This window comes from Myodes glareolus, chromosome 4, assembly GCF_982192425.1.
Source record: "Myodes glareolus chromosome 4, mMyoGla1.1, whole genome shotgun sequence".
NCBI lineage: Eukaryota > Metazoa > Chordata > Mammalia > Rodentia > Cricetidae > Myodes > Myodes glareolus.
In genome coordinates this window covers 33,974,356-33,996,152 of record NC_142029.1, presented here as the reverse complement: position 1 = coordinate 33,996,152, position 21,797 = coordinate 33,974,356, and the positions used below count along the sequence as shown (strand labels likewise).

Here is a 21,797-nt window from a genome sequence, read left to right as displayed (position 1 = left end):
CTTTCTGATGAATCCTACTTCATTTTGATTCATCTCTCCTTGCTATTTTTTTGTTTGTTTTTTTCGAGACAGGGTTTCTCTGTAGCTTCCCTTCTTTATGTCTCACATATTCTTAATTACCTTGAGATCATTTGCATGTACTAAAATACCACTTAGTAACTACTGCTAAGCACGAGTGGCTTTCTCTCTGCAAGTAGACTGTGGGCCCCTCAGAAGCCTGTACATCCTCCTGCTTCTCTGGCCATTGCCGTGCCCAACAGCTGTCAGAGAAGAGACACATACAAATAAGACACAGGGGAGGAAGAGTTCTGCAAAGTATAAATTATAATATGGCTCATGATCCACAGTTTTGGAGTAGGGTGTTTTAAAAAATAAGTCCCTGTCTGTTCCTTTCCTTCAGGGTCAGAGTCCAGAACGGCGGCCACTAAAAGCAACCCTGTAGGTCTCAGCTGTGCTGTGGCTTTAGGGCCTCTTTAAAAACACACCTGCTCATCCACTTTGCGCTGCAGCTGCATAATCTTGTTTTCCATGCCAATATGGAGCTTCTTGTAGCGTTCCACAGAGCGAGCCTCAATTTTCAGTTTCTTCAGCTCACGCTTGGCCATCATCCGCCGGAAACAGCACTGAAGGTAGATGATGGCTTGCATGGTTCTCTTATAATGTGTACGAGCAAGCCAGCCACGGACACGCTTCTGAATGATGACTGCTTTATGCTCACGAAGTATCTGCAGGAAAATGGAGATAATCTGAGTCTCTAGACTAGACTCAAAGTTCAACTCTACGCTCCTATGTATGTCAAACTAAGAATCCATACTTAGAGAGGACAAAATATTGAAACAATAGTGTTTTATGTGGATTATATATCACAGGAATCTAAAGGTATATCATTAAAAATATATATATATATATATATACACATTTCTCAAATCATCTTTCAATGTCCACTTTTCTAGTTATATTTTGTTACACATACACACAACTATAAATAATACATGAAACTGGAAGCAGTTTAAATAAAAAATACCAGATTGCAAAAAGGAAAAATTTTACAAAGAACACAAAAAATGCATCAGTTCCTTACTGGTGTAGGATTTCTGCTTGTAAAAGGCCTTACAAAACTAAGAATCAGGTACTTTATGAACTATGTGCTATTAAAATAAAAGATTGTCCCACTACACTGCTTCACTATACACTGGGCCTGGACTTGAGGTCATGGGCACAAGCTGACACCTGAGTTAGAGAACGGTCACTTATGACTTACTGACCCCACTCCTGAAACCCAGAAGGTGACATTCTTTTTGTTTGTTTAAAACAGCATCTTTCTGGGTGGCCCTTGTTAGCCTAGAATTCATTATGTAGATCAGGCTGGCATTGAACCCATGAAGGTCTACCTGCTTCTGCCAGTTGAGTGCCACCTGCCTCGGTCTAACGTTGTGGCTTGTCTGCCACACTCGAGGTGTACCATTCTAGTATGATTTCTTCCTGCTGTTGCTTCCAATGCAGCAGTAATCTGTTATGGATGTCAAGGTAAAGGCACAAGCTTTAAAGGGAAAGCTAAACATAAGGAAATATATAAGAAAGTAATCTTACTTTTATTTTTTTAAAGTCATGACAGTTTCTTAAACTTTTATACAACTTAGAAGAAAAAGGTTGCCTTTATGAGAAAGATTTCTTGTCACTAAAGACAATTAAGCAGAGACAATGTGAACAATTTTTAGAAAAGTTTTTCCCCTGGAACCCACAAGATGGAAAGAATCAAGTCCTCTAAGTCGTCCTCTGACACCTGCACCGACACAATGGCACACATGTATGCACACACACAAAACCAAGTACATGTTTTAAAACAGATTCATCAGTGATCTGTGATCTACAGAGGAGAGTAAGGATTCTAAGATAGAAATGGTACATGTCAGGACAAGAGTGTGACTTAGTAGAAGATGCATGGTTAGTATGCATGAAGCCTTGAATTCAACCCCAGTGCCTCATGCCAAAAAAAAAAAAAAGATTATTTGTTGGGCTTGTAAGATGGCTTAGTGGGTAAGAACTGTTTGCTACACAAATCTGAGGACCTAAGTATGAATTCCCAGAACCCACATGAAAAGCTGACATGGATACATGCCCCTATAGCCCTAGCACTGAGAGGTGGAGACAAGTTGATCTTGGGAATTTATTGGCTTCATGTTCAGTGAGAGATTCTGTATCAAGGTAATAAGTAAGACAACAGAAATCCTGTTCTGGTCTCAATATAGGTATGCACAACTTGCATACCCATACAATGATAAGCCTGCAAAACACACAAACACACATGCACGTACACACATGCACACACAGAGTACCAAAAAAGGACCATATTCCAGTTCATGTAATTTTAATCATACAAATATTATAGTTATTTCCTTTTCACCTTGATAAATTCTCCTAAGCTTTTCTTATTCTGTCCACCTGTCACATATTTAACCTATTTGTGTTGCTACTTCTCTGTAGCTGTCTGGATAATGGGTCTCAATGACATACTGTCCTAATCCTTGAAACTTGTAGTTGTGATTTTATTTGGAAAACAGATGTAACTAGGTTAAGGATATTGAGATGGGGATATTATCCTGGATTATAAAGGTGGGACTTAAATACTATCATAATTTAAAACTACCTTTAAAAAACCAATTATTTGGGGGAGCATATGTGGGAGTTGACTCTTTCCTTCCACAGTGTGAATTCTGGGGATCTAACCAGCCCCATGATTTTTAGTAAGAGATAAATGATACAAAGATAGAGCAGAGATAGGAGCAATGTGACTTGAACACAGGCACAGAGTGTAAGCCACCACAGGAAGGGACAAGGAATGTCTTTGGGCTTTTGGAGAATGCCCTTGATTACAGCCGAGTGGTTTTGGAATTTTGGCCTCCAGAAAGCTGAGAAAATAAGTCCTATTGGTTTTAGCAACGAAACTGATGGTTTCTATTTCACTTTACTTTTTTAATTTTACAAATTTTCAAACAAATGGAAATAGGAAGTATATTTTCTATTGTCTTGTTAACAAGTATATCTAATTACTCAATACTAGCATACTTTTCAATTGTGTTGTCTCCACATGGCTTTTCTGTCCACAGCAGTCCCTATGATACTTTATAATAGACAGAAAATATGATTACTGAAATGCATGAACAAACTTGAAAACAGCACCTTACCTTGCGATATCTATTTCTTGCCAAATAGCCTCTCAAATAAGACTGAAGAACAATAGTGGCAGCTCGTCGAATCTTGTACCTCCTGCGAACCACATACATGCGCCAGTACTTTTGAATGGTGGTTGCTGCCTTGGTTCTGCGTAGGAACTTAGCATAGCTGGTCAAAAAAAAAAATAGTGGTGTATTGTCAGTCATCAAGACTGCAAAACATCAATGTCAGTGTCTTAGGTATCCTGAGCAGAACCTCACTAATGGTTATTCTAATATTCATGACAAATAAGCATTTATATTTACTTACACATGTTCAGCAATGTGTAGCTTCTGAAGTACTTTTTCATTGAGGTTTCCCTAATTTTGAAAAGCAGGATGTCCCATACTGTCACATAAACTTCATAAAGGCTTCATAAAATTAAAACTGGTTGTATATGTAATCACACTGAAATATAACTATTTGCTAGAACTTTTCTGTTAATTGCTCCTCAATAGTCAGATTAACTGTCTCATAGTCATAGTTATTTTAATTTATATACAATTTCTTCAACTTCCATGTTTTAGTAAAAGAGATACAAATTCTAAGTTGGTAGCAATTCAAATCTGAATTATCCCAAGTCTACGTGAACTTCTATTCTTTTAATTGTCTTATAAGTTAGTTTGTTGTGTTTTGAAATTAATGAGTGAGATGCTAACTTCTCAGGTAGGGCAGTCATTCAGATTCGTCCTGAATGGACCATGAATTAGCCGAGGTCCATGAGGCCATAAGGAGACCTACCATCGAGCCTGATAGCCCCGCACGTATCGCTGCACTGTGATGGCTGCCCTCTGCATGCACAGATATTTCTTCCTTAGCAGCCACCCACGGATGGTCTTCTGGATCCGGATGCAGGCAGCCCTCAGTTTGTCAGCCCTCAATTTTTCTAGATAGGCAACTTGACCAGCACGGAAAAAGATCTTTGTCTTACCAAACTGGTATTTGTCCTTGTCCTATTTTAGAGGGAAAAATATAAACAGAAACAATGATTTTATAAAACAAATTAAAGATGGGGAAAATCTAGAAGCAGAATTAGTAAAAGAATGAATCTATTATCTAACCTGGGCTACATCTCAATGAACTAATGAAACCAGATTTCTTTTTTATCCTATTTAAAAAGTATAAATAGAAAGGATTTTAGAGAAAATGGTAGCCTACAAGTTATTTTCCAGAATTATTCTACCTGAAATTAATATCTGGGCCCAAAACTGGCTGTGAGTTCTATGCAGCTATTATCTGCTTGTTTAAATTTTCAACATCTTAAGGAAATGGAGGTGCTGACAGTCCCTTTGATTGACCACTGTAAGATTATATCAAGCTGCATAATCCAGGAGCAGCTGAAGAAACAAACAAACCAGTGTAAAGAATAAGGCAGGAAGAAAGCACACAAAATAAAAATGTTAAAAAAGCAAAAACAAACCACCGGCCAATCCCTCACATCCCTGTGCTCATGTTAAAGGTATGCGTCTAGATATTTACCATGTGACTTCAACAGTGTTTCAAAACAAATACAACTTCATAAATGTGCTAAAATCCTTCTATAGATTGCCAATTTCTTTTATAAAACACAAATATTAATATTGCAATGACTTTTATGCATAAGTAGAGTTGTAGACAGAGATATTCATGTGATTCACATCAAATATAAGCATGTAAATCATTAATCATTTTCATATCAAAAGAACAGCGCAATTTACATACAATAATCACTACTGTGTTGGAATTCTAAGCAAAAATAGAGAAACTCAGTTTTTGTTGTAAGCACATATATATCCCTTTAAACATGAAGTTAAAAAATTGGAGACTGTAACATATATCTGAAAAGTTTAAAATTATTTACTACCATTTGCATGGAAACCTTAACTAGGTCCTCTCCCACTGTCCATCCTACCTTCGCTACTACCTATGCCTCCACTGGATCCAGGCCTTGAGTGGTCTGGGTGAGGAGGCAGATGTATGATTGTCTCAGCTTTCTGTTCCACATTCCCATCTGAACCCAAATTAGAAAAGAGTTGGGCCAAACTCAAACACAAAAACAAAAAAAACCCCAAGAGATCTTAAAAAGCATTACATTCTTAGAGAGGGATGGGATCCTTAGTTCTCTCAAAGGGGGAAAAATTGTCAAAGAAGTATTACATTTAATTAATAACTAGTAATTATGACTACTTCATAGTGAGGTACAAGTAAAATTAATTTTTAAACAATCTTTTCATAAATCTCAAACTCATCAAGACTCAGGTTAGAGATTTTCTATGTGTCCTGTGAGGGCCTGGGGAACTGTTAAATATACAAATTATAAGGGATTTAGTTCAGTGGTAAAGCATTTGCCTAGTAAATGCAAAGTCCTGGGTTGTATCACTAGAACAGAAAAAAAAAATAAAGTGTGGGGGAAAGGGTGTTAAAATGTTTGGTCCATTACAGACCTACTGAATCAGAAATTCTAGGGGTGGAGGCCAGCAATCTGTGTCTGGCAAGCCCTCCAGGTGACTACTCTCAAAAATAGTTTGAGAGTTTCTTTGACTGCCATGCAACTGTATATAGCACCATCATCTATCTATTCTAATAAATTCTCTACTGTCTCATACACAACTCATACCCTGTGAAAGTCCACCTTACTGTTTCCTTTTAAAAAATGTTTTACGTGCATCAGTGGTTTGCTTGCACAGAATGTTCACTACGTGTATGGCTAGTGTCTGCGGAGTCCAAAAGAAGGTGCTGCATCCCTTGGAACTTGAATAACGATTGTGAGCTACCATGTGGGTGCTGGAAACAAAACCTAGGTCTTCTATAGAAACAGCAAGTGCTTTTTAACTGCAGTGTCATCTCTCCAGCCCTAAAGATTTATTTTTCATGTGTCTCTATGAGTGTATGTTGTGTGTGTGCAGTGCCCACATAAGTCAGAAGAGGGCGTTGGGTCTCCTGGAGCTGGAGTTACAGTTGCAAGCCAGCAATGTGGGTGCTGGGAACTGAACACGATCTTACGCCACTGCAGCAGGAGCTCTTAGGCATTTCTCCAACCACTTCAGCAAATCTTGGTTTTTTTTCCACTACTTTTTAATATTTTTTAAATTTTATTTTATTTAATATTTTAATATTTTTTTAATATTTTTTCCACTACTATTTAATATTTTTATCCAAACATACATATTCTTCAGCTCCTGACTCAAATCCCACACCTCATGTAATTATTCTTCTTTCTCACAATTGGATATGATTTTGCCTTCCTTTAATATCTGCCTGCTTCCTCTGTATTTTTTGTCATTTTTTTTAAATTTTAAGATTTTTAGTAATATATATGTATATATATATACACACACACACATATATATACATAAATACATGCATGCATACATGTGTGTCTCTGTGAATGAAAATGTAAGTATCTAAGAAGACAAAGGTGTTGGCTCCGTTGGGAACTAGAGTTACAGTTGAGTGTGGGCCACCCTACAAGGGTCTCGAGTCTAGTATGCACTCTTCTACTGAGCCAAATCTCGAGTCCTCACTCAATATTTGAGGTAGAAATAATTATCTGCATGCTCATCTTTAAAATGAATTACTCGTCTTTAACATAAAAATGGGCTCTTTTCCTTAATTCTATCTGGAATCACCCAAACTAAATACTAAGAACATTTCTGTTGACAATGATCAAACTATCGAAAAGGGCTGTGTCTCAAGTCTAAGTCCAACCTTTTCCAAAACAGTTTTCTGTTGTTGGCTACCAGCATCCACATTACTTCTAGCATAGTAAATACAGTGAGTCTCACTTGAACTCTATGTAAGGTGTTTTCCTACTTAAGTAATCCAATAATGTAGGTTATGATATTTAACATTAAGTTTGCAGGGCTTTTACAGTTCAGAATGATAAAGCCTCTGGATAATACTTTTCAGAAACAATTAAGTGAAAATCATTCTCACCAATATCAGTTTCTCTAATACATTCTTGCATGTTTGCTTTCTATCTCCCAGCACATCTTTCTGCTTCATTAGGACCCGATACCGGCTGAAAAACTCTTGATAAGTCCACCTAGAACAGAAGCCCATAACAGCTTAAAGATTCAAGCAAGAATTGCATCCACAAAGCTCCCTTACATTGAAGACTGTGGGCTCACCGTGAGGGAAAACCTGCCGCACTGATTCGGATGGTCTCCAGGACACCACATGCTCTCAGTTGCTGCACTGCCCTCTTCTCATCAAATCTGTATGAAGAAACAAAAGTTGTTAGCCCACAGAGACCCAGGCTGTCAAGGGTTAAATTCTTCTGTCAAGAGGCAAGTAGAAAAACTAGAAAAGAAAGCATTCAAAATCTGGAACAGTGACCAAAACGAAAAACTCCATGGAAGAGTAGAGAAGAGACATTTTGCAGCAAACATAAGGAGCTGCAGATAGTTCCCCCGGTTCATATACTAGAGTGTCATAAGAAAGTCCACAGAGCATACTAAAAAGAAAGAAGACAGAATTTTCTCTCACTTCGCCCATCCTGTAATAAGTGTGCAATTCTGGCTTAGCCTGACTGAAAATTCTCCCATTTCATTAGCTCAGTACATAGACCACCCTGGAGTAAAGATTGATGAAACTGAAACACAAACTAAACATGCCCCATTCAGTAATTTAAAAAACCAACTATGTAGAGGCAGGCAGATCTCTGTGAGTTTCAGGAGAGCCAGAACCACACAAAGAAACCCTGTCTCAATAAACAAATAAACAAAAAAAACCACCCCCCAAAAGCAACAACTTTGTTTTTCGACAAGCCACTTACTGTGAACATATGAAACATTGGTAGTAGTCAAAGCAATAAAGATGTATTTGTTTATTACATTTCACATTTATTTCACCCTAAGCATGATGGTCTAAATGAGAATGGCCTCCATAGGCTCATATATTTGAATACTTGATCTCCATTTAGTGGAAATGTCCAGGAAGGATTAGGAAGTGTGTGACCTTGTTGGAGAAGGTATCACTGGAGTTTCAAAACCTTTTCCCATTTCCAGCTAGCTTTCCCTGTCTCTGTCTTATTCTTGTTGATCAAAATATAAGTTCTCAGCATTGTTTCAGCAAGACCATCCAGACATTCACTTATATACTGTAGAATAGGAGCTGCAACTTTGAGTCTATATAGCTAGTCTTTTATTTATTTGTTTGTTTGTTCGTTTGTTCGTTCATTCATAGATTTTTTTTTTTTGAGACAGGGATTCTCTGCAGCTTTGGTGCCTGTCCTGGAACTGACCAGGCTGGCCTCGAACTCACAGAGATTTGCCTGCCTCTGCCTCCAGGGTGCTGGGATTAAAGGTGTGCCACCACTATCCGGTGTCTTTTTATTTTTTTAATTTACCTATTTACTTTTATTTTATATGCATATATATATAATGTTTACCTGAATGTAGATCTGTACAACTCTTGAATATCTGGGGCTCAGAGGACAAAAGAAGGTGTCAAATGACTTAAAATATAGTTGTGAACTGTCATATGGGTGCTGGGAGTCAAACCCAGGTACCCAGGAAGGGCAGTATTCTTAACAGTTGAGCCATCTCTATAGCCTCATGGCTGGTCTTTCAAAAATACATTCAAAAAGTCTTATTTGGCATGATATTTGTACTACTTATGGGGTAAAATATGATATTTCAATAAATATGCATAATGATCAAATCATACACTTGATCTTTAGCCCACAAATTCTTCTAGACTTATGTCATCCTAAGAAGGTGGTACAGAAATTTTTGGCAAAAATACTTGACAGAAACTGTTATCTGAAATAGGAGGTGTTTCAGGAAGAGTGACGGGGGGACTGAAGGGAAGAAAGTGATGCATTGTGTTTTATTAAAACATTAAAAAAAATAATAGTTGTAACAACCTAAATGATTTAAAATGATTATGGATCATCTGTAACATCAGATGCTCTGTAGTCATTCAATCAATAATGCAGTTTTTTAAATACTAATCTAGGAACTGTCCACAATCAATGATATTAAGAGTGGAGTTGAAATAGCAACCTACCTTGTTAATCTGAGTCTCTCTGTCTCTCCCTCTCCCTGTCTCTCTGTCTCTGTCTCTCTGTCTCTCTGTCTCTCTCTGTCTCTCTCTCTGTCTCTCTCTCTCTCTCTCTCACACACACACACACACACAAACACGGGGAAAGAGGGAATGCTAACTCATCCAGCCCATGTGACAATTACCTCTCTACTACTTAACTCTCAACTACCTTCCTGAAAACCATCTCAACAACATACATGTGTTACTTTTAAAGTTAGAGAATATCTGTATTTTGAAATCATCTCCAGAAAGATGCATTTTTACCTCTGACTTGGTATGTGAAGTAGGATGAGATTTTGATACGTTCTCTGGCTCTAACAGATAAAAAGCAGCAAGTAGGCCTTGGCAAAAGAAGCATTCATTCAGCCAGCCCTGCTTTTAACTAATGTAAAAATTAACAAAAAGCCCAGAAATATCTCCAACAGAGATAAAGTCAAAACAGAATCAGAAATAACTGGTTGGCCTCAAATTTTCAAATCCTTGGAGAGTTAACTGCTAATTTGTTTTCATGTTCCCAAAAGGAAACAAAACCTAAGAACGTGATCAAATAGTAGATACCCTATACAAGACATGAGGATTTTCCCTAGAAATCTTTCTCCTCATTTCAGTTTGACTTACGTGAATGGAAACTTGAAATCATTAGGCTTAATGCAGCGTACATAGTGAGGAGTCGTGGCGTTGAGGGTTTCCATAAGCAGGTGAAGGGAGTTTCGAAACTGCATGAAAAAGGTTTTAAAAATTAAAGTTTTTAAAGGCCAATGACAATTTAAAATTCTCCTCCTTTGACATAAATAGAGGTGATTTTGTAAACTATAAAGTCATCTTCACAGGGGGCAGTTACTAAACAAGAGTTCTAGGGTTTTTGTTTACATTTGTCTGAACTCTACATGTTTATTCTGCTAAATATGCATGTACCTTTCTTCTACTCCTTTCTCTGTAGCTTCCTGTTGTGAGTTCCACTATATGTGACTTATATAAGGTATGAACTCTGCTCAAAAAAAGGTGTAGATTTCTTAATATTATATAAAAAAAATAAGCAGAGAATAGGCAGAAGGACAAACAGAAAGAAAGCATCGTGAAGGACATGGGTCAAGACTGGAGGTTGTGGACCCACATCAGGCCCTGTTCCTATCTACAAGGCCTCAGAGGAATAACACACTATGCTGACTAGTGTCAGACCTCCCTTCCAAAGCTCCCCCCATGTACAGACACCAAGCACGTGTGGGATATTTCCCACTATTCACAGGGATATGGATAGGAAGGGATATTTTCCATTATCCACAGGAAGAAGAGGGGACTTTCTTGCTCTGAGGAAGCTGATGGATGCTCTGTAAGAATATAGAACTGAGACAACCAATAACAAAACAAAGATAGCAGTGGTCTGAGACATGATATGCACTAGGGGAACTGAGACATAGAAAATTATTTTTTGGAAAGGCTGGTGTAGTTATGAGTGTGGAGTGGGTAAAATCTAAGTGGACAGTATTGTTTGCACAGCAGAAACACTGACCTTTCTTCAGCTGAAGAACCTGCCCACAAGGTTGTGGAAGCTGAAGGGAAGGAGGCTGGTAGCAGCAGCCCCTGAACTCACCTGGTGCCCCACTGTTTTCTTGTGTTCTTTGGCCGTCTGGCCAGGTCGGCCCTTGGTAGGCTTTACAGGCACTCGAGTGAGAGGAGTGCGCCCTGAAGAGGTGGCAGAGGTAGGACTGATGGCCTTCTCATCATCTTGAAATAGTTCTGGTAGCATCTTAAACTAAGTCAGAAATAGTAAAAGAAAATTGTACTCTAGAACCAAGTGCAACACAGCTAAAATCCCAGCTCTTGGGAGACAGAGGAGGATCATGAGTTCTAGGTCAGACTTACCAAGGAAGTGACTTCAAGGCCAAATAAGACACTGTCTAAAAGACTAAACCAAAACAACAAAAATTCATACCCTAAACACTAAATGGAAAATAAGCCTTTGTAGAAGACACATTACTGATACTTCTAATAAACGTTTATGCTTGTATATAGTTATAGTCAGACTCACAGAAATAATTTCTGTGTTAGGAGCAAAAAAAAAGTAGAGAGAAGGGACATAGAAATGTCACAAATATATGCTGGAAAATATAATTCTACAAACAAACTTAAATTATTATGTATAGACTTGAAGATCTAACTAATCCCAAAGGAAATGTCAGTTAAACATACAAGTGGTTTTGAATATAATTATGAGAAAATATTAACCAAAAGACTAAGTTTATTACGTCTGTTCGACAAGGGGATTTATGTAGCAGAAACAAAGGACTAGGCCAGGTCTGCAGGTGTCTGGAGTTGTAAGCACTAACTCAGAACACCCAAGGGTTTCAGCAGAAAGGTGCTATGAACAAGCTTTCACTATTGGAAGGCAAAAATTAATGAATTAATAATTATAAGAAAATAATTTGGATTGTATAACAAAGGAGAAAATCTTGCTATTATCCTATGTGTATCTATATTTGACTTCAAGAAATTTAAAACTTTAGTGCAATTACCATACTCATTTGTTTTTTGAGATGGGGGTCTTATTTATGTTATCACAGGAACTAGCTCTGTAGATCAGATGATTATGGGCACAACTAGAATGAGAACCCATGTTTTATTTAAGCTAAATTATTTTGACAAAGTATTAACAACAGAATGTCATGTTTACATTATAGATTAAAGTGACAAAGACCTTTGAATCACACTTAATGATTGTTACTGTAAAAAAAGTTTGCCTTGAACATCAATCTTCTAAGTTAAGAAAGCATTAATACTCAACACTTGTTAAGGGTTGAAAAAAACAAATATGATTTTTCCATGAATATCTGACTCATCTCTGAGGGTTAAAACTAGGATTTGGTCTTAATGTGATCTTTATATTATTAACATAATTGACTATAAAAAGATGTTATTTAAAAAATGAGAATCCTATTATTTATATACTATTTCACAGATGTTAAGAGGATTTTCTTGAAATAGGCGAGAAAAACAAGAGTGTCATCAGTAATCTATAAGGTCCACATGAACACTTTTACTTTTGAAGTCAGTATTGCAGCATCAAGTGAATGACTTCCTGGTTTGCTCCCTTAGGCTGACTGTGTGCCCCTCTCCCATCCTTTCCAGAAAAAGGTCAGCAGGTGGTGGTACAGACCAACTTAACTAATTATACTTCTTTGCCATCTGGAATATTCTTTTTCCTAGTGGAAAGAGGCGGTTCTAGTATTTGTTCTTATGAAAAATAATTCAAACACTTTGGGTCACATCTGAAATTACTGCCATCATGACCCAGAGTCAATCTCCACTTAGATGGCGTGTAATAGGCCACATTTATAACAAATCCCTTCAAAATGATAGAGCAGAAAAACCCTCTTCTCTGAGTTCCACACAATGGCACAGGAGAGTGTAGACCTACTGTGGAGACAAGGATTTGGAGCTGAAAGACCATGTGGCAGAGTGGTTAGGAGCAGGTTCTAAGAAAGACAGCATGAGCTAAACCTAACTTGGGAACTTACCAGTCCTAAGTACCTACAACTCACCTCCTCCTCTGTAAGATGAGAGTAATGTAATAGCATCTCACTGTAAGAATCACATGTGTCAACATTTGAAAGGTACTCAGTACAGGACCAGACACATATTAAGTAAGTATTATATATTTGACAAATGAAAATTTTGATTAAAATTTGTTAGAAAATCATTATTAATATTAAAAGATTGATGCTAAAGCAATTAACATTTTATAGAACATATCCTGATAAGAGTAAGCCTATCCATGGTTACCTTGCTTGACTTAAGGACGTTAATTTGTTCTTCAAAAACAGTGTCTTTATTCTTTTCAAGAAAACCTTCACACTGGTACTCCACCTGAAATCACATGAAAAAAATCTCCTTAACTGGTAACACTTTTGAATAGATGTTGCCATCATCAACAAAAGCATTTTTATTTGCCTGCGCTCTATGACTAGCTCTCAGCAAGTGGTATTATCAGTTTTTTCTAAGAGATCAGTACCATTCCTAGGGAAAATATGGTAATTCACTACTGCAAACCAGACAAGATATGCACAAAGGACTCTAAGCACTATTAGAGAGTTTCCTGCATATCCGTGCTTATTGCTGAATTATTTATAACAGCTAGAAATGGAACCAGTCTTAAAGTTCATCAACAGATGAGTGGATAAAGAAAATGTGGTACACACAAAATGGAATTTTATCCAGCCACAGTAAAAAATAAAATGTCATTAAATCGATGCATTTGTAGGAAAACTGATACAACTGAAAATGTTATGTTAAATGAAGTAAATCAAACTCAGAGAGACGAACATTTCAAGCCTTCTCTCATATGTAGATACTAGACTTCAATGTGTATGTGTGTGTGCATGTGCACAGATATGAATGTAGGTTGTAAAACTAGAAAAGGGAGCTCTCAATAGGGAAAATAAAAGGCAACCAATGGAACCAATGTGACCTGAAGGCAGAACTGTAGCCATGAGATATGGAATGTGATCACAGGAGGAGGGCAGAAACTGGAAAGGGCTAGAGGAGGGGAACAATTAAGAACAAAGTATGTAAGAAAAAAAAAGGATAAAAAGAAATCCATAGCACACGCCAATACTTTCAGCAACTATTAGGTAGAAGCACGAAGATTAGAATTCAAGGTTGGCCTCAGCTACACAGTAAGTTTAATACCAGCCTTAGCTACACAGACCTTGTCTCAAAATACAAAAATTCATTATCCTATATGTTAACTTTTTAAAATAAAAAACCAAAATAGCAGAATAAAAAAAGAAATATGCAATTCTGGTAAAAGTCTACAAATACCAATTTCCTAGATAAGAGTGGCAGTGACTACTATAAATGATCAAAATCATCTGTCAATTCGTGGGTAAGTAGACTTGTAAGCTGTTCTCCCCGTGGAAAAGAGAACACCTCCCAGGCTGACTCAGCATATCTTCTATGCTAGAACACCACCTGCATCAAGCACAAGTGTTCCTTGGAGGCAGCGGTTCTCAAACTGTGGGTCACAACTCCTTTGGGGATCAAAGTACTCTTATAGGGGTCACCTAAGACCATTAGAAAACAGATAATTTATAATATAATGCATAACAGTAGCAAAATTACAGTTATGAAATAGCAACGAAAACAATTTTACAGTTGGGGGACTCCACAACATGAGGAACTGTATTAAAGAGTCGTAGCAGATTGAGGACCACTGCTTTGAAGAGAGAAAAGATTAAGAGGAGAGAGTATGGGAAGAGTCAGCAGCTGATGATGGACAGAGGGAGAAGATGGGCAAATATTGTATAATTTGGTAAAGTGGGACTATTTGAGAATTAATTCCTTTTCTTTGAAAACCATACAACTTTAGTCATCTGCACTCAAGGGGCTCTACCTCCTATACTCCTTAGATCACCTTAGTCATTCAAAGGTTTCAAGTCAGGACTAGACAATCAGAAAACTCTTCATAAAAAGGCCTCCAAAATCTCACAACACTGCCTATCCCACAACTTCCTTGAAATGCAAACTAGTCACAGGACCCCTGACTGCTCAGTGAACTGTAGAACTTATAAAGAACATATCACCATGCTTTCATAGAATTTTTCATGTATTTAGAGATGTAGTATGTATACATACCAGTCTAAATATCAGAAAAGTTTAATAAAGCCATCTAGACCATACATTACATAAACATTAATATCTCCATACTTAAAAATCATAAACCTATCTCATGCTAGCTCAAGCCATAGATCAGGTTTGACTGCTAAATGAGTTACGAAACACTTGAGGTTCTCAGTTTCTTGAATTTCAAAATTTCAGGCAAAAGACTTTTGACCTGTATTTATTTAATCTATAATCCAACTGAAGTTAAAGAAAGAAAAAAACCAAGTACCCAGCACTGTTGCTTTTCCTGAAATGACCTTAAAGAAAGCAAGCACTGCAAAGGAAAAATAATACTTGACTACTGATTTCTGTTATAATTTAACATAAAGTATTAAAAAAGGAAAAAAGACAAAAAGTTTTCTTACTTTGTCAGCAAAATGTTTGATGATGAAAGCTTTGTTTGACATACGGGGCTTCTCAAAGAGAGCACATTTGTTCAAATGTGTGTTGTACAGCTTTTGGGCCCATGTATCATCTGTGCCTTTAGGCATCTTGGGGAGAAAAAAGAAAGAGAAATTACTGAGCATTAAGGGTCCTCTGCTATATCAGCAACAAGAAGCCAGTTTCTATGTTCAACTTAAGAGCTCATTTTCCCTTCTCATCAGCACAAATGAGCCACCAATGAAGGCATGGCTGAGCCTTTCATTGGGCTGATGCAGCACATTGGAGTGAATATTTGCTATACCAGGAATCATCAAATCAATATTTAATGCATTAACACAATAAAGGCTTTACAAGCTAAAGATGAAATACAACTATTAGGTTGTATTCCATCTTTTTTGTTTTGTTTTGCTAAATGGAGGTAACATTTATACACAGTGAAATATTAACTTAATCCAGAAAGATATGAATTGGTAATCTCTTCTTGTCATTTCTAGAAACTTTATTATTTTTTCCTGTTTTTAAGACATGTAATAAAAGGGCTCATTCCATATACTCCTTGCATTTTCCCTTCTTACTTATGGTCTAGGTTGTTATTAACTTTTTGTTATGACAACTGTCATATTCCTCTTATACATATATACCTTTCTATATTTGCAAGTATACTTATAGGCTAAACTCCCAAGTCAAAAGGTATACACATTTATGAATCTGCATTTCTATAAAACATGTTGCATGAATTCTTGCCCTTCATCAAATATATACATGTAATATTAAGTTAGTTTCAACAAAAGAAAGTTTAAAGTAACTTCAGGATATCATTTTTGCTTTGCTTTCATATTTCTAATCTCAAGTAAGAAAGAATATTTTCTACCACATGCATGCTTTTGGCTCAGGTTGTCAGATCTGTATGGCATACATTTTACCCACTGAGTCATCTCAGCAGCCCTACCTCTATTTTAAACACACTAGTATGGCTTCATATGAGGGTAAACGCATGATAGGTTGTGATTTATTGTAGATAAACTAAAGGAAAAAAGATTAAGAAAAAAGATAGATTCACCTAAGGTCATTCAGTAATAAAGTGAAGGATCCATTGACTTTCTAACATGCTACGTCTATAAATGTTAAAGTTAAAGAATATTTATTTATGTCAGTAGCAAAGACAACTAATCAATATAAACTTTTAACTATTTAGAACTATAATTCAAAATACTTTTTGTACAATTTTTAATACTTCTTTCAATATATACTACTACTAATAAAAACATCAAAGATTTATGAATTTAAAAGACCCTTTGGGGACTAGTATCTAGTGTTTCTTCAGAATGGAAGCGTGACCCCTGACTTGTCACGACAGTATCTCATACTGAAGCATCTCTCTGCTTGCACGCACTTGCCACGTAGCTTGATGCATCTATTCTGACAGGCTTAAGTACTCCAGAAAATCATAATCACCTTACATTCCTCATCCAGCAAATCTAGAATTCCCAGTTTAGATTCTATAAGATTGATACAAGGCTGATTATCATAAAAATCTATGAGTGTCCATGGAATTTGTTCCTTCATATATTCCTCCTGTTCCAATTTGAAGACATGCTGAAATAAAGAGAAAACAGAAGTCACTACCATAAAGAACGTAATCAAGAAGCATGTGTCTAAAGAATATCAAGGAAACCCACATAATGAGATAGCTAATGGCTTCCAGCAACAAAAGCACCGTGGAGAAGCGTGACTGAAATCATGTACAGAAAACCTCAGCTGTAAGTATTCAGCATGAAGAAATAAATCTAAGCATGTAAATTTTTTTTAAATTTTATTTTGTTTAGGACAGGGTCTCAATATGTAGACCAGATTAGCCTAAGACTCTTTATGTAGCCCAGGCCAGCTTTGAATTTGTACTCTGGCTAAGGCTCCCAACTGTTGGGATTACAGGCATGTATCACCACACTATGCAGATAAATACAATAGTCCTTGTGATTTTTTTAAATGCACATTTCCAAAGCTGTGTAACTTTTTCCTGAACTTATTGCACAGAAATGCTAACATGAGAACAGGAATGCCTCAGTGGGCATTGGTCAGCTATGCAGAATGAATGTTTTCCAGGTTACTGAACAGCCAGGCACTGATTTCACTGCAAAAAATAATTTTTCCAAGTTGCTGTGTTTAGAAGTATAGGTGCCTCAGAATTAGATGACAGTTGTCCTTGAACATCTACCTTGATTTTCTCAGACAGGGAATCGAGGGCTCACATTTCTGGAATGTACACTGAACACTGCAAGCAGCTACAAGCACTACCAATGCGCTGAACCTCTGCTGAAGGCTCCAGGCACCATGCACACCACTACTTATCTCCACCAATCTTTAATCAGCTTAGGCACCGAGTCTATACTATGTGACAGCCACTGCGTGTGGTCAACAACACAGACATGGATGCTGCACTTGTGAATGGGGAGAGAACTGGAGAAATCAAAGAGTCACAAAGAATTACACATGCTAAATTTTTCTTTATTTATTTCTTCTGGATCCTTTGGTTCACTCTTTCTTGCCATTTTTTTTTCTAGAAAAAGTAGTCTCTTATGGATGTGACCTAAAAATACTTATTTTCTAGGACCCCATGTTTTAGAACTCAAAGATGACACCGAGACTTTTGACTCTCTCTCTCTCTCTCTCTCTCTCTCTCTCTTCCCCACTCTATTTTACACTTATGACAATATCATCTTAGCTTATTTGTAGTAATGATCCTTTATCTAAAAGATATCTATATCTATATATAAAATATATATATATATAATTCAAATTAACAAATTTCTTCTGTTTTTTATTACTATTAATAAAGTGGTAAACAGGATACCATTAAGAACTAAGGATTTGGGACTGGAGAGATGGCTCAGTGTTTAAGAGCACTTGTTGCCTTGTAGACGAGCTGGGTTCAGTTCCCAGTACTCACAGATAGTTTACAACTATCCATAACTGGTGAAAACTTGGTCCTGTTATTATGGAAAACCTTAGCATTTTTAAGATCTCTTCTACATTATTTCACTGCAACAAACAGCTTTACTTGCTAAACAAAGATGGTTTGTTTACAAAAGTACTTAAAATATTCGACAATGTCATACACTTAAAAACTTCAGTCCAAAATGCACAAAACCCAATCTGTCTCTATGCAAAAATTTTTAATTTTCTTTGCTACTTTTTAGTACTTATTTCATATTTTAAAAGATTATGCTCATCAGCTTTTTTTGACCTCTCAATTTGAAACTTTGTCTTTGTTTTCCCCATTTATTGGTCTTTACTCGGCAATATATACATACTGCTGAATACATATATATGAAAAAGTTTCCGTATCATAGAAAATAAAATTTGAAAACAAGTAGCATTTAAACATAACACAGTATTCCATCACAGTTGAAACTTTTCTCTTCTTTTTAATGACTCAGCAAAACCTAAATATGAACTATGTCATCTCTAACTTTACCGAATATAAATTTGCTCTCTCTGAAAATAAAAAGGGTGTTTTTCAAGCACATTTTACTGTTTCACACTGTTATGACAATTTATGTACAGATTATTTTGAAAGAAATTTATCATTCATTTCAGACAAAAAAAAACATTTTGTTTGATGTGGGTGGTGAGGTGGTGGCCAAGTCAGTACTTGAATGTACCCAGTACTCAGAATGCAGAGGCAGGAGGTTAGCCAATAAGGGCCACTTCCAAAATATGCCCATTGCTGTTGCCTCAGGGAAGAATTTTCCCCACTGAAAAGAGAATTTGAAATTCTGACATCTTGGTAACACAGAAAATGGTGGTTAATGTAGTTATAACTCCACATATTGTTGGCTTCCAAACAGCATGCAGAAGGACTCAATGTTAGTGTCTGCCCAACTTACAACTCTCATTCAAATTATCTGCCCAAATGCTCATTATTCTAGATAAGTGATAACTGACAAAACTATTTTTAATGCTACATTAATTTGTAATGCTCAATTCCTTGGCAGTTTCACTATTCTAAACCCAAATAATAATTATAGTTCAGGAGTTTATTTCACTGACCAAGCTTCTAACAAAAACTAAGAATTCAAAAGAAAAATCTATAGCAGAATTTTATTCAAGAAAGAAAATTCTTACCATGTTGAATTGTTGCTGCAGTTTTTCATTTGCATAATTTATGCAAAACTGTTCAAAACTATTTATCTCAAAAGTTTCAAATCTGTAACACCAAAAAAGTAAGGTAGGAAGGAAAGAAAAAGAATAAATATCTTTAAAAAATATTGAAAATAAGCATACTTGGAAGAGGAAATGAGAAGTTCTTTAACACTATCACATCTTGTTTACACATCAGATAAAGGTTGCTGGTAAGACATAACATGATGGGCATTGGCTGAGACAAAGCTTCCCTGTATGGTCCAGCCTACAGATGTGCAGCTTTGGGGGTTTGAGGTTCATTCGCCCTCCAGTACAAAAGAGCATAACTATGCTAAGGCCACAGTTCCTCTCAGTTTATACTATCAAAATTTCTATCCTCAGAGATGGGATAGAAATAGTAATGCTATAGGTGCTTCTGAAAAACCGAATCAAAGGGTGAAAAATTAGCTACCAAAAAGGTTTCAACAATTACAGAAATGTAACCAGAGAAGACAACTAGAAATGAAATTATATTTTCAGAAAATCAATAATTAATCATACAAGAGTCTGAAATCAATTAACTCTACCTATTAGATTAGTTAGTAGGACTGGAGTTGAGCTAATTTTTGTTTAAGCAGGGCTTAATTATTTTTTTAGCACCATTATATTTCCATCATCAAAGACACTTCTGAATGGTCATAAGTAGGATTTCCTTTCTTCTCCAGAAGAAAACAAAATTAAATAGTGCTCAGAGTTACAAAACACTAGCGATAAACAACTGCTTTCCAGCAGGTTAGGGCAATAAGCCAAATGGACTTACCCATAAATATCTAGCACACCAATGAAAGAGTGCTGCTTGACAGCAGAATGGAGAGCCTGATTGACGTGATCTACAATCCAGCTGAAGAGTTTTGCATAGATGTGCTTTGCTAAAGCATCTCGGGCATTTGTGGCCTGAAGCTTGGAGATGGGCTTGATATATGTCTCCGTGGTAGTAGCCAGCTTTCGGTGGCAGAGCCAGTGACACATCTCTTCATAATCCACACCCATGAGGTCACAGAAGATGATAAGTGGCTCATGCTTGGGCTGCCAAAAGAGAATGTGTTATTGCCTATGGCATGATCAATCAAAGAATAAGTCCTGAAAAAGAAAGTAACAAAATTTAGCAAAATTTCTGTCATATGGACATCAGTATCACTCATATTCTGTCAGCAAGATAATAAGAAGCATTTATAAGCCAGCATGTAAATGTCACTTTGCAATCTCTTGTAGGGCTCATCTGGAAAAAAAAAAGTTCTATGAAGAACTTTCTTGGTTCTTCATAGATTTTTCTGTATCTCTTAGGACATATTCAATCACTCAGTCAGAAATCTGTCTGCTAGTTAATGAATCTGAGCTAGTAAACAAAAACAAGCATGGCCCCTGTGCTGGTTCGAGTGAGAATGGCCTCCCAGTAGCTCATATTTCAGCACTTGGACACCAGCTGCTAGGGCTGTTTGGAAAGGATTGGAGGTGTGGTTTTCTTGAAGGAGGTTTGCCACTAGGAGCAGGTTTGAGGTTTCAAAAGTGTATACCACTCAGTGTCTCTGTCTCTACCTTGCACTTGTGGTTCAAGATGTAAGATCTCAGTTACTTGCCTTAGAGCCATGCCTGCCTTCTTACTGTCATGTTCCTAACTATGATGGTCATGAACTCACTCTATGAACTAAATTACCTTGTTCATGGTGTCTTATTACAGCAACAGAAAAGTAACTAAGACAGCCCCTTCCCACCGAGTGCTTGCAGTCTCAGGGGAAGTAGATATTAATGACTGAAGTGTGAAACACTATAAATAAGAAGACACTGTGCTGAGAGTCCACACAAGAGAAGTTTGCTCTACCCAGCAAGGCAGGAGACAATTACCTTAGATCATAGAGTAGGATGATAAAGAATAGCAACAGGAACTTCTTGGTTAAGAAGAGGAACATTGTCTAAGTTGAGGAAAACATGAAGAGAAGAAAATTTCTGTAGTAGGAGGGCAACTAGCAACAGGTACTGAAGTTAAATAAAGCAGAAACATGTAAAATGAAGTTATAAAGACCATGGCCGACTTTTATCCTCAGGCCACCGAAAGTTTGAAGTAGACAGTTTGATGTCATTTGAAGAACTTTTGGATTAGAATTCTTTAATGATTAACATAATTCTGAATCCCTTACATGTCTTCTGTGGAGCTTATGTGAATGGATGTTTGATAAATACTTGTTTAATACACATTAGTGTGTTCTATTTTCTCCTATCTTCCATATTCATCAAGTGCATTGGACAACATTTCTGGAGAATGGGCAGGGTATACATTATCTCTCATTGAAAAATGAGGAAATTAGATACAAAGGGACAAACAACTTGACAACAAT

At 36.7% G+C, this 21,797-nt stretch overlaps 1 protein-coding gene across 4 annotated transcripts in view; it reads right to left on the bottom strand.

The window, feature by feature from the left end:
• Myo5a (myosin VA) overlaps nt 1-21,797 on the bottom strand; it is a 151,567-nt gene that overhangs the window by 49,548 nt on the left and 80,222 nt on the right. For all 4 annotated transcript variants that reach the window (XM_048423030.3, XM_048423033.3, XM_085689389.2 and 1 more), the window contains exons 10-21: nt 20,225-20,490; nt 19,408-19,489; nt 16,738-16,878; nt 15,264-15,389; nt 13,021-13,104; nt 10,832-10,993; nt 9,859-9,956; nt 7,323-7,409; nt 7,129-7,237; nt 3,955-4,166; nt 3,186-3,342; nt 486-725 (exon numbers count right to left, since the gene is read on the bottom strand). In XM_048423030.3, the coding sequence (XP_048278987.3) occupies nt 486-725; nt 3,186-3,342; nt 3,955-4,166; nt 7,129-7,237; nt 7,323-7,409; nt 9,859-9,956; nt 10,832-10,993; nt 13,021-13,104; nt 15,264-15,389; nt 16,738-16,878; nt 19,408-19,489; nt 20,225-20,490 (1,764 nt within the window). The remainder of the gene's footprint in view (nt 1-485; nt 726-3,185; nt 3,343-3,954; nt 4,167-7,128; nt 7,238-7,322; nt 7,410-9,858; nt 9,957-10,831; nt 10,994-13,020; nt 13,105-15,263; nt 15,390-16,737; nt 16,879-19,407; nt 19,490-20,224; nt 20,491-21,797) is intronic.